The sequence below is a fragment of the Ostrinia furnacalis genome, unplaced genomic scaffold, assembly GCF_004193835.3.
Source record: "Ostrinia furnacalis isolate ACB-3 unplaced genomic scaffold, ASM419383v2 OfSCF7471, whole genome shotgun sequence".
NCBI lineage: Eukaryota > Metazoa > Arthropoda > Insecta > Lepidoptera > Crambidae > Ostrinia > Ostrinia furnacalis.
Window position 1 is genome coordinate 715,866 of NW_021137710.1, and position 14,070 is coordinate 729,935.

The window sequence follows — 14,070 nt, forward strand, 5'->3', positions numbered from 1 at the left end:
GCTTCGCCTTTATAGATCCCCTTTTGGGGCTTTTTTCTCCTCCTTGGTCACTGAGAACTGACTCCCAGTCATCTTCAACGTCGTCGGTGGCCTTCCGTTTAACTGACGTTGACTTTTTTTGGTGTTTTTTCCGCTCATTGGACACATTTGTAAGCGTACTCGTGTCACTGTCTGATAGCACCAAATCCTGGGTCAGCCCTTGTGCTGCCCAAAAGGTGCTAGTCACACGACTTCTCGTATTTGCCGCAGGCGTACTGCGGTCCGACTTCGCAGGAAGAGCGCCAAAACACTCAGACGTTTCCGTTAAGCGCTTCTCTTTTGTCACGACTTCGGCGTATGCCTTCTGGGCACAGGCCTCCGTCTCCAGTTCGACTACATCCAGATCACATAGCTCGGAGTCCATCACGGTTTCGCTAGGGTCAATGGTGTTGGCGTGTGCCATCGGGGCACAGGCCTCCACCTCCGGTTCAACATCAACCAAGTCGTTGGGCAAGTTCAGGTCCATTTTTGATTGCGAGTGTCATCGTAACACGGCCGAAGCCGCGGAGCAGTGTTGGCCCCCCCGTATACATGGGACCGACCGCCTTTTGAGCGGCCACGGGATTCCCCAGCTTGGCTGGGACCCGCCCGGGAAATTAACGAAGTCTTAACACTGTCCATATTGGGTTTGCTGCTTTCGGGCGCAGCTGCCCCACCGTTCCATCTTGTGGGTGTTATAGGCTTTTCCTTGCCTTGGTCCTGACTTCCGTAGCCAGGACCCCCGGCCCACTCCATTGTGGGTTACGGGTTGCCCGACAGGCCCGCCGAGTTGACGTAACCTGCCGCGCAGGTGAAGAGTCAGCCGCCCGCGTGACAAAACACGCGGACGTTGCCCGGGGTGCACCACGTGGAGGTCCCTCACCATCGCACCCCACAACCCTTAACCCTAACCTAACCCTTTTGTGCTATGTTTAGCTGAAATACCTAAAGTTTTATTCAAAAGGCACGGATAAAACCACATCAATATGAATACTGTAGCATCATAAGTAGGTTTAATAAGTTATTTGGTTCAAAAGTGTATAGTTTTATGCGCTGGCCACCTTAATTACTGTAGACTAAGTTTCCACAATTCCTCAAAACAATGACAGTAGGTCTAGTGATCTTGTTACAACTTTAAATAGAAATAGGCATTATCATGTCTAAAAATATTTGTAAACAACTAGAGGCCCGCGACTTAGTCAAATCGCGGACTAAAACATACTCATCAGTTCCGCACTTAACACTTTGTGGTATGCCTCTGAAACGGGTTAACTCATTTAAATACCTTGGTCACTGGGTTACAGATGACTTAAAGGATAATGTAGACATAGAAAGGGAGCGCAGGGCGCTGTCAGTGCGTTGTAATATGTTGGCACGTAGGTTTGCGCGTTGTAAGGATGAAGTAAAAATCACGCTTTTTAAAGCTTACTGCCAGTCTCTTTACACGTGCAGCCTATGGGTCAGCTTTACCCAGCGCGCTTACAGCGCACTGCGTGTGCAGTACAACAATGCGTTCAGGGTGCTACTTGGCCTGCCGCGGTTCTGCAGCGCGTCAACCATGTTTGCGGAAGCGCACACCGACGGCTTCCACGCGATAATTCGGAAGCGGAGCGCATCGCTCCTAGAGCGTCTCCGCGGCAGTACAAATGGCATCCTGAGGGCATTGGCTGACAGGTGGGACTCGCCGCTGCTGGGGCGCTGGCTTAGCTTGCACGTCTCCAGTGCTATGTAAGCGGCTTCATATTTCATTATTTGTATCTTACTAACATAGGCTAAGTGAAAATTGTTACTAACACTATTATGGACCCCGGTCTGACAATAAATTTTTTCAATTCAATTCAATTCAATTCAATTAGTACGCGTAGGTCCCGTTTCACCCCCTTAGGGGTTGAATGTTGCAAAATCCAGTCTTTGTGAGCACCTACGTTTGAAAAGGAACCCCCGTGCAAAATTTGATACTCCTAGAACTTGTAGTTTTTGAGATATCGTTATGAGTGAGTGAGTCAGTCAGTGACCTTCCGATTTTAAAGATTCACAATCGGGTGACGTCACCATTGCACCAGTAACATTAGCTATGAAAAGGAATAAGGTTTTAAATACCATCATGACCTTTTCAGCCGTCGCCATTGCCACGAATGGAAAAGTAGCAGATTGTGGCCGTCCGCAGCGGACAATTTATAAACGCAGTAAGTAACACGTGAATAGTTTCGAGAAAAACGCGATCAAAGTTGAAATTTTGTTTTGGGGTGTCTACAATTAGTTACGCAAATATTTGTAAAAAAAAATATATGGGCTTATAGAGCTAAACTCAAAGTTTATTTTGATATGAGGTTTTTGTATTTTAATTAATATTTTGTATTTAAAATTATTAAAAAACTGTTTATATTATGGATTAACTAAGTTTTCGTTCGATACTTACTACCCATGAATGCAGTATGATTGTTCCTTACTGCGTTTATCAGTAGTTTTCGTTACTTACGGTACATGTGTTAAATGATTGATTTAAATTTTAGTTCTTACAACGTAATATATGCGCCGTATCTTTACAACTTACTGCATTTATGAGTGGGAGTGTGAATCAAAATAATTTATCAAAACTTTAAATGCGCAGTAATAATACAATTATACTGCGCTTATCATAAGCCAATAACGCTTTCATGTTGAACTTTCCCAAATGACCAAGGGGTAAATGAAACAAGTATTACAAAATAATTGCTGAGATCGCTTGTTATTCAATCAAAAATTAAGATATGGCACCCACTTTTAGATCTTAAATATACCAATCTAATAAAATAAAGACTCGGTCGTTCGTTTCAGCCGAAAGACGTCCACTGCTGGACAACGGCCTCCCCCAAGGATTTCCACAAAGACCGGTCCTGTGCCGCTCGCATACAGGCACCTGACGCGACCTTCACCAGATCATCGGTCCACCTAGTGTGAGGCTTGCCCAAGCTGCGTCTTCCAGCTCATGGTCGCCACTCAAGAACTTTCCTGCCCCAGCGGCCATCAGACAACTTATAGTGTCTCCAACCTTCAGAGGAGTGGGTACAGCACGGCATTTGACATGATTTTTGTCTTGTCCATTAAAGACCCATTTGTTGAGAGGCTCTATTGAGGCAATCGAGGATTGAGCTTAGATCCTCCACGTTCTCAGCCATGACTACGATATCGTCCGCGAATCAAAGATGGGTGATGTACTCGCTGATGATATTTATGCCCAATCCGCTCCAGTCCAGAAGCTTGAAAACATCTTCCAGAGTGGTAGTGAACAGTTTTAGAAATATGACATCTCCCTGTCTGACCCCTCGCTGCAACTGAAGTCCTGATCCCGGAGACGGACTGACATTGTGGCCTATTCGTACAAGCCCTTCAACGATTATATCTATAGTAAATTTGGCACCGTTGGAGAGACTGTAGCTTGAAGAGAGAAGTCTTTCTCATAGACCACAAATGCCAGACAAAGTTGCTGATTATTCTCCTCAGTTTTCTGCCATAGATAAGTATGTGGTCTATCGTACTAAAGCCTTATCGGAAACCGATTTGTTCGGGAGGCTAGATGTCGCGTGAAACCATTCATGATGACTCTCAAAAACAGAATCAGAAGTGAGATGGGTATAAAATAAATTCTTCAACAAGGTTTTGTTGCCTTTTTTGAAGAAGAGTATCACCACACTTCTGTGCCATGCCGTAGGCGTTTTTCCCTCAAGGATGACGGAATCGAATAGCTTCTAAAGAGCCTTTAGTACCGGCGTTCCGCCTGATTTCAGAAGCTCAGCCGTGATTCCATCATCGCCCGGTGCCTTGTTGTTTTTCAGCTGTTTGAGAGCCATTCTAATCTCGTACAGACACGTCCGGGATATCTTCGGTAGGATAGTGTCGGGTCAATCTAGCTCTTGGGTCTTCGGCTAGATTTTTGTGACAGGTTTTCAACTTCTTCCAATAACGTAAGAGTCAGTCACTGCGTTCATAACATGTTAACACCTAGGCAGCACTCTGACAATCCTTAGTATGTACGCAGTATAATTGTAATTACTGCATTAATATTAAGTACGAGTCATCTGTTTTTCCTATGGAAACATAATATCAGTGTGTGTTTAAGTGGAATTACTGCACATATACTATGTGCAAGGTGAACTTAACAATTGTAGAAACATAATAAGAATGATGTAATTGGCACATACTGCACTATTACTGTGTAGCAAATTAAGTAAGTGCGAGTATTCACGTAATATAAAGTTATTATGTGCTCTTACTGCTAACATAGTATGTGAAGAAATCTAAAATATGCTCTTTACTGCGTTTATGGTAATATGTATCTTCCGTTCTAAGATAGATAGAAAAAAACGGGTCTTTGATTCTTATAGATCGCGATGTCAGGATTCAGAATATTCAAAACAATCATAAATGCAGTAAGTGGTACTTACTGCGTTTATAAATTGTGCGGCAGCCTGTCCATACTACGTGTCAGGCTAGAATAATTCAGCTGTTAATTTGGAATAATCTAAAAATAAGGTTAGAAGTACTAGAAGCCTTACTTTGAATACTAGCTTTTGCCCATGGCTTAGCCCGCTTAAAATTCAATTTGTTCGTTATTAAATTATAGCCTATAATGTTATTCAGCTGCATGCTGTATAAACTAAAGGAAAGTTGGCCAAATCCTCTTATGTCTCTGGCGAATGAAGTGTACTCCTGTAGTGATCATACTCAATTACCTACTTCATTATGATGATTACTACTTGCATCCATCACTACAAACCTTACCTAAAATACTTTCTGGTCTACCTACAAACCAGTTGGTCTACAACAGTTGATTAAGCAATTTCAACTATTATCATAGTTTATCGAATACTTCAGCGACTGAGTAAACCAATCAATTTCTGCATTACCTGAATCCACGATTGGTGTGTCTACACTCAAGTCTCGTCAAAGGTAATCGATGTTTGTCGAAGAGTCAATAAGAAATGCAAATCGATGGCATTACAAAGACTATCATCTAATTCGTAGAACTGCTGATTATTCGTATACTATCTGCAATCTGTCATCGGTAGTTAGAGTAGGAACTTAACATTATTTTCTTTAGATAGATACGCAAACACAAAGGCTGAAGTACGAGTAAAAACTTTACAATGATACCCTTTTTCGATGGCATCTAATGACGCACCATAAAATTGCACAAAGCATTTACTTTTCGAAGTACTGTCTCTATGGCCTGAATTGGAAGAGGATAATAATAATAATAATAAGCCCCGCAGGGCAGCTTTGTGGCGAGCTGTTGGTGAGTAGCGACACCACGGGGCCAGTTGTTAATCCGAGTGCTCCCGAGAGTCGGTCAAGACCCTCGTCTTCGGCTTGCCGAAGTGGAATCCGAGAGGGTCTGCAGGACTTTCACCTCTGGCTTGCCTTAACCGGCCGGCCAGAGTGGAGTCGCTAGAGCTATATGCTCCAGGGGTGGAAGTGTTAAAGGGCATAACGCCGCGAGTAACTCCGGAGAAAGCGCAGCACACCTCTCTACACCCCTGAGCCGGCAGACGCCAATGTTGCCCCTCAGTCCGGTCTATACGACCCATGACGCCAGGGGGGGCCCATTTAGTCGCTGGCTAGTCACCGCCTGCCATTTTTTCAGTCCGAGACTATGAACCAGGCAGGTGACCCGTAGTCTCCATCCATAGCCCAGTAACCAGTCCCTCCATCCTTCATCCATAACCCTAGTCCGTTCTCCAATAACTGCAATAGCTCCTGTGCACAGGCTGGGGGTGGTCTCTGGCTACATCCCATGATATAGTCAGAGACTAGATCCAGCATGTGCACCACTTTCATTTTTGTCGATTATTTTACGCTTAAAACGGCCTCTACGTGTTGGATCTGTATCCCCACGCAAGCCTTATAAAGGACCGGGCCACTTTTGACCCGTGAGCTCCAAAGCGTACAAATAATAATAATAATATGAGCCCGTGAGTTATGGTTAAAACCGAAGACCATAGGGACTTCGAGTAAAAATAAAGAAAACATAACAATAATAATATTAAAACGTTTATTGCTTTTTAAACATAAAAGGAATTACAAGAAACAAAATTACATTATAAGCTTAAGGATCATGTTTCGTTCGGTCGTTCGTTTCAGCCAAATGACGTCCACTACTGGACAAAGGCCTCCCCCAAGGTTTTCCACAATGAACAGTCCTGCGCTGCCTTTCTGCTGATTTTCCCGCGACCTTTACCAGATCGTCGGTCCACCTGGTAGGAGGCCTGCCCACGCTACGTCTTCCAGCCCGTGGTCGCCACTCGAGAACTTTTCTGCCCCATCGGCCATCGTCTCTACGAGCTATGTGCCCCACCCACTGCCACTTGATTTTAGCATGATCATGTTTATTTTGTGATAATGTAGACTCACGTACTCGTTATAGTGCGTAACATCTGTTAGATACGATATTCATCTTCGGCGAATTGACCGCGTGGCGTGCCTCATAAATATCTATACACCCCGCGCTAAGTTTCTATTGACAGCAATTCCTTGGCCAAGCGGGTTATTCATATGTCATTTTGTATAGAAGCGCTTTAGGCATCGATTTTCAACGTATCCAACACATACATACATTATTCGTGTGAATTTCCTCAAATTGAAGAGGAAAAGTGTATTAGATTTCCAATCCCAAAATCTTGTCGGGCTCAACGTAGATTTTCTTATTTTATTGCATGTTAAACTTTTTTTAACTACAAACGTTTACGATCGTAATTTACGAGAAAGGTAATTTACTATGCAATACGTCATTTTATTAAGTCAATAGCTGTTACACTGACCTTTCACTGAGTGGCGTACGATCATCGAATATGCAAGTTCGTGTTTGGAGCGCTTTAAACGAAGTGCAATAACTGCATATTTTAAAACCGATCTATCACTCACATGGTGTATATTTGGCGGCCATTTTTGAATTATTCACGGTGGTTCTAAGCGGTTTAGTCCGTTCAATGCCTCATTGAGCCGATGCATAAATTAATATTGATTGGACACGTCACTGCCACGGTAGGGCGATAGCTTCTAGCCGTGGCGAACAAACATGCCTTCTTTTCTTATCTGTTATTAGCTTCCCTGGCTATCAAATTTTGTTTTATCATTCATCGTGGAAGTTCCTCTTGTAATTTGCTAACTGTGAGAACCCGTAGGTGGTTATAAATGACCTAAATTGTTTGCCATAACTTACTGAAACACTAATAACTGAAACCTGTTGAAAATAAAACTTACACTAATTTCAACGGTTACAGCGATAAATATAGGAGTGTTAAAAATATTAATGTTAGCTGCAATTCCAATAAAATTCTATCGAATAAGGTTACTCATTTCAGTCTCTTCCAGGCTCTAGATGTCTTTTTAATTAGTGCTGAAAGGCTACTGAAATACAGTTACGCAGTTTTTTTGAACACTCGAATGAAAAGTGATATCGTGTCGCTCCAATTTATTTCAGTAAAAATATGGTATACTTTGCAGGCCGCTACCAACCGGGCAACATGGAAAGTATTAGGGGAGGAAGTTCAGTAGTGCTATGGCTGAGCTGATGATTGATGATGGTATACTTTTATGGTAAACTTGATCATGGTATACTTTTATGGTATACTGTAGGCAGCGTATAACGAGTCAATGACTGATTTATTTTGAGAAAGTGAACCTGAAAAGTTACTGGAACCTCGAGAAGGATATAATTAATATTTAAGGTGACAATGCCGGTGACTTCATCAATATACGAGAATGCCAATGACAGCGTAATAACGACACAGTCAGTGAGGTAGATCTATTCTTAACTCTGACGTCACCGCGGTGTAACGACCGCATGAGTTATGAACGGTTTGACAAGTCTAATATGGATTTTAAACTGAATATTTATTGACTTTCATTGATACTTACTGTCCGTGATGCATATCTTTTCTTAAAGGTTACCTAACCTTTGTTTTGTCTCCTATGAAGGAAGGGCGAGGGAAGTCGTACCTTAACTTCAAACTCCTCCTAAATCCTAATGTTCATCTGATTAATTTCGTTGCGGGTCCAATGACAGTTTAACTTTACTCCGAGACAAAGTTGACCTTCACTGGTTGGGTTTTTTGGCAGTCAAGCTGTAGATCCTGGCTACACAGCAGTTGCAGCGGTGGCAACGAGAGGGGATAGTCCCTTACAAATGAATATTTCATAAGAGAAGTCTGTTTACTTCTTAATTTAACTCTGGACAGTTACGTACTCTATTAAGTTTGCAAGTGCCTTGATTTTTCAATGTAAAAAGAAATCTTTATGGTACATAAACGGTAAATTAAGCAGTACTATAAGTCCAGTAATAGTTTACATAGGCTGTGCCGCCAGTAATCTGTCTTCATTCATCTTATTTGAACAGAACTGACGACTTGAAGCATTACAAGGATTTCTACCTCTCTATCTTATGGAACAATATATAACTAATCACAGAAATTAATTGATATTATAACCACTTTGTTCAGCCTATCAGAGATTCGAGTGCTTAGTTAATCTAGTCTTCCAAGCGCCGGTTTCCGCGTTACGAGAGCCAAAACGTAATTGACGTTCCGCCATCTTCCGAAACACGGATACTTAAAAAATAAATTGTCTGTTCCCTTTTTAGGTACACTTTTTATCCATCCTCACAAATAGTAGCCTGAAAGAGAGGATGCCTTGCTACAAAAAAATAAAGACTCAAATGATGTCACGGGAAACATCCATACTATACAACTCGCATCACGTAACCAATCGCCGTGATCGACTGGGTATTCCTAAATGAACATTCGTGAAAAACTTTTGTACAAACATCCCTCTTTTTAGGTCTCGTTTTTTGGCGAATCCAGGCAAATTGGGGTAACTTTATCCAAACTAAAGGCTGGCTGAAAGTTGTTAAAAATAAACGCGCACACAGATCCAGATCTGGCTGCTATAACCTATAACCAAGCTGAATAAGTAACAAAAACGCTTTGTTTGTGCCGTTTGAAACGTAGGTATTTCGTTAACAGCTAGCCAATCGAAATACAGTTCAAAAAAAGAAAACACCCGCTTGTATTTAAATGAAATTTGTTTTAGGACATTCTTTGTCTCGTCCCAATTATTTAAGCACTCAAGTTGGATTTTTAAAATGGCTTATACAGTTGGAGTAGAGAGTTAGGTATATTTTTAATCCTTGATGACGTCACTAATCTCTTCTACAGATAATGTTAAACTTAGGTCAGAACATAGGTATTAACTGTATGAGCCCCCGTAGCCACGAAGGCTGAGACATAAACAAAGATCTTATTTGTGTCAATTCATGCTTTACCGATAATCATCTTTAACATACATGCAAAAAGATACATATTATTTCAACGACAAATCCAAAGCCGTCTTTGGTCATAATCACCTTACATGAAAGTGTTTACTAATTGAATTTCTTTATTGAAGTCGGCGCGAAGCCCCTCAGTGGGATTAGGCTGAAGATCGAAGGTAGGCGGCCACAGTATGCACACACATAGGTCAAGGTTACAATGTATGCTAATATTACGCAATGCTAGTAAAAAGGTAATTTGAACATGCCAATGAAACTTAGCTTTTATTGTTTAACAGCGTATGTACACAGCCGAAAATCAAATTGTCTGGGTTCATGATCGCAATGGCTTTATCTAGGGCAGCAAAATTTGAAAATGATTGCTTTCTCATATTATAATATTTCAATTAAATTCAAAGCGAGATTTGCCAATGTGTGGCAAATAACATTTAGTGTTAAATGTTTTCACCAATTCTTTGCAATCAAATCAACGAAATGAAGTCAATTTAACAGTCGTATAGATAATAGAGAATATTCAAGTTAAATTTTCTCGACCGTGACTACAAAAAGTTTATTTTTCCAATTTATGCAAGCACTGAGTTCGCGAATAACCGTAACAGCCTGAAATAACTGAGCCTTTTAACCATTCTGTGACTTTTAAATAGCTTCCAAAAAGGCTGTACTTTTTGTAGCCCGACCATTGTCTCATAACGAATGTGTAACTTCGCTGTTCAAACAAAGCCACAATTATTGTGCCCTTCACCCTATGCTGGTAGGATTAAGGTTCAAAATGTTTCAGATTCCGACGCACTACGTCATGAAGGTCAGGTAGTAGGTAAAAACACCATTGATTTTCGTTTCTCGACCCGGTTTGACCCGTGCGATCGAAGTGACGAGGATCGATGGTCCACACGATATTGCCTGTACACACGGGCACCTTGATTGGAGTCTGTCGCAATCAATATTTGTTGAATATACCGGTATCAGCTCCCGTTGAGGTCAATTTAGAACACTGCTGCTGTTACTTCGTCTACTTAAATACATAACGTATTTATTCTGGACCATACTTCATATCGATTACGTAGTTTATTGTGATAGCTCATTCCCCTACGAGCCGCCCTAAAACGATTCCAAATTAGAATTCGTATTCAAACCCTCCAATCTGGGAAACCCACGCAAATCATTGTCTGAAGTACACGAACCGAATAATCAAGGGCTGTGCCAGAATAAATAAAAAATCTGACAACACAATTGCAACCCTGCTTATTAACGAGCGTTCGGGTGCGTCGAAAATTGTCGTACGGTGCCGGAATACAGATTACGCGAGGTGGTCGCAATACGAAAATTCGTAAATTAAAACAGGTTGAAACATTTCCATAGTAGAAATTAACCCAGTAGTACCTTCTTTAATACCTTCATTGAACCCTAATCAGTTTATTTTTCTTGAGCATAATTTAACAGTACAACAAGAAATTAAAAGTTAAGAATCGTGTTCAGTTAGTAGTTTAGGAAAGATGCCGCTGTACAGTAACTATACACTCCCCGTAAGCCTTCTGTCTACATCTTTGGGTGTAGATAAACTCTTTTCGTCGGACAACGATGGCAAAAAATATGCGACAATATGTTAACAGATCCTAATTTATATGTATAGAACTTGTTAAATGAATGTAAATATTGTTTTTATAAATCTAACATAAAAACTAAAACTGACACATCCAATGGCTAAAAATTAAAATAATGTTTGCTTTTACGTCTTGCTGCACTTGAGTATTAAATTAATTATATTGGTAATGTTCATGCACACAAATATTTGTGCTGTGCGGGAATCGAAACCGCGACCTCGGCATAGTAGTCCTTTATTGACCACTACACCAAACGGTCGACAACGGCCAAACTGCTATGTATAAACGAGCTGTTTCTCTCATGCAGCAAACATGTTTAGAGTCCCGATAACACAATTATGACCGGTCACATATCGGAACATGTTATTAGGTTTTCAACGAGAAGAAAATTGATACCTACTGCCACTGAAGTTGGTCCTCCTCTCTCCTAATCGCCGTGCCCTACAGGGCCCATAATGTTCTAATTTTAAGTACATAATGGATACAATAAAATGTTGAGTATTAAGTTGGATGATACACTCGCACAACGATGCTTTTGGGCTTCAACTCAATTGATAATTATTTTTTAACTACCCGACTGACCAATGCAAAGGATTGGTAATGTGTTGTGAACGTTATAATGTGGTCAACCGAAGACAAAATAAACTTAGTAGTATTTAAATTATTTATTTACAAAAATGGTACCTATGTGTTCCTTTTTAGCAATTAATATAGCAAATATATCAGTGGGTAATGAACGACTAAGTAATTGATGATTTTGCCTGCGAGAGTCTGCGATTCTCTGCCAAAAGTTAGACCTGGTGTAGATCCAAGTGTAAAAATATTGTTCAAACATTTTCACTTTTATCAATTAAAAAACTCTAGATTTTTTTTTTTTTTTTTTTTTTTTTTTTTTTGCTAGACAAGGCAGGTATTTGACCGCAATCGCACCAAACATCATGATTGAAACAGGGCGGAATATTGTTTTCGCTACCATAATTTCCTAACTAATTTATTAACCAAATTGCCCAGTGGTGATGCAAAATAAAATTGTTTACCGAACGAAATGCGTCCTTTAATATCAAATTGGCTACAATGTAGATTGCAGCTGCAATGTTAATGCTTTAATGAAATGCTCTGCGAAAATATCGGGCCATTGTTCAGCAATTTTACATTTTCAATGGGCAATTATGGAGACTTCTGTATTACTTCAAATATTTATTTCGAACTCCGGAACTTTTAAAAGTGTTGAATTGATAATTATGGGAACTTTTGCCATGCGTTGGGTGACCCCGTATAATCAAATGGGACGAGCGCCTAATATGCCACTACTTATAGCAATTTGTTCTTTCCGGGGATCTGTGTGGGTGCTTAATAATGTATTGGAAATTTATTGTGTATTTTATTATTATTTACAGTAAATTCACCAAATGAAGATGTTTAACGTGTCGATAAATTGTTGTAAAATTTTTAATAAAATTTCACGGTGTTCCTTGAAGTGGCTATCGTATCGTGACGTGACCAAATTAAGCTTGGCCCCCTAGGGCACAATGGAGCGCCCCAAAGTGGCCCACTTTCTTGTGAGTGACACTCGAACTGAGTGGCTAGAGGCAACAAGTGACAAATCGACAACTATACCCATGTATATGTCACCGTAAGATTACAAACATCGTTTGATTACAATCTATCTCGTGAGATTGTAAACTGTCGAAAAATTGTGAACCGTAACTTAAGATTGCAATTTAACGCATTATTTTTCGCTATATTGTAATCTATCGAAGTGAAACTGTAAAATTACAATCTGTCCCGCGTCAAATTGTCAACTGTCCGAAAGCTCTTCCTGATTGGTCGGTCTTATTGTAAGAGCGACCAATTATGACCAGCCATTCTTTGTCCCCACAGAGTTAGAAATGAAATAGAGGTTTTAGTTAAATAAAATAAATACACTTCCAAAATTCTTCAAGTAGGTTTAGTAGGTAACAATTATTTTGTCTTTAAACATAAAATAAAATTGGAAATGTTAAAAAAACACTTTTATAAAAAATATTTTGTCATGTAACAAAAAATAAAATTAAACACAAAAACGGTTATTTTGTCCTCAAACACGAACTGAAATTGGGAAATTATAAAAAAAAAACTTATAAAAAATCAATCATTTTGTCCTCTAACCTTGAGATTTAATTATGCTGTATTCATCTAACAATTTTATTATACTTTGTATTGTTTGATTTGTCCATTCTAATTTTTTACTATTTTCATTATGCCCACTGTAATATTTTTGTAACTCTATGGTAAATTCGTTCGGATTAACAATACCTGTTTTTTCAGAGGTATTTTGTTGACCAGGCTCAATATCCGACATGGCAAATAGTATTCAATGAGATCACTTAAGTTCACACGCATACAAATATTAAAACACGAAAAATTTATGTAATTTACGTTATGTTCGGAAACTAGCACTAATTCGTTGGTTTATCACAGATTTTTTTACGTCCACAATAATTTTACATAACTAATTCTATACATAGATATGTTATTTTTAACACGAAATTAATTTATAATCACAAAAACATGGCGATTGCCGGGGCGGCGGGGGGCACATAACGTTCAACCAATCAGCGCCTGAGATCACAATTTGACCGCTTCCCATTGATAGATTACAATAAAGCGAAAAATAATGCGTTAAATTGCAATCATATGTTACGGTTCACAATTTTTCGACAGTTTACAATCTCACGAGATAGATTGTAATCAAACGATGTTTATAATCTTACGGTGACATATATAAAACCCGCGGATACTTTATGAACTGATAAAAGTTGATTTCCCAATAGATAGGCATGGTGACTTCCTATGAAGCCAACTTTGCACGATGCAAGGGCTACCTAAATAAACTCTGACGAACGTTACTTCGACAATAGGTTACTCCGACACTACTGAATATCGACATGACTTTACTTCGACACTACACTACTCAGACAAAGGAGTAATATCCTTTGTGTGAGTAGTGTAGTGTCGTGGTAACGTTTGTCGGTTGTCTGATTTTAGTTAGGTAGCCCGATGCAAGTTAATCGCTTATTGCAGCATCCGCGCGTTCAATTCTTTTGGTTGCAAGATCAAATAACTCTAAATGTATTACTTCAAAAAGACTTTAACGCCTTCGTAATA

At 39.9% G+C, this 14,070-nt stretch overlaps 2 protein-coding genes across 6 annotated transcripts in view; both read left to right on the forward strand.

Annotated features, from left to right (window-relative positions):
- shaker (potassium voltage-gated channel protein Shaker) overlaps window positions 1–14,070 on the forward strand; it is a 466,602-nt gene that overhangs the window by 327,114 nt on the left and 125,418 nt on the right. The gene's annotated exons all lie outside the window — the stretch shown is intronic.
- LOC114364837 (uncharacterized) lies at window positions 1,228–1,828 on the forward strand. Its single transcript, XM_028321158.1, has one exon. The coding sequence runs from the start codon at window positions 1,271–1,273 to the stop codon at window positions 1,748–1,750; it is 480 nt and encodes a 159-aa protein (XP_028176959.1). The 5' UTR covers window positions 1,228–1,270; the 3' UTR covers window positions 1,751–1,828.

Bases quoted from the DNA above. Each gene is read 5' to 3' on its own strand.
- LOC114364837 (XM_028321158.1), top strand. From the start codon at position 1,271: ATGCCTCTGAAACGGGTTAACTCATTTAAATACCTTGGTCACTGGGTT.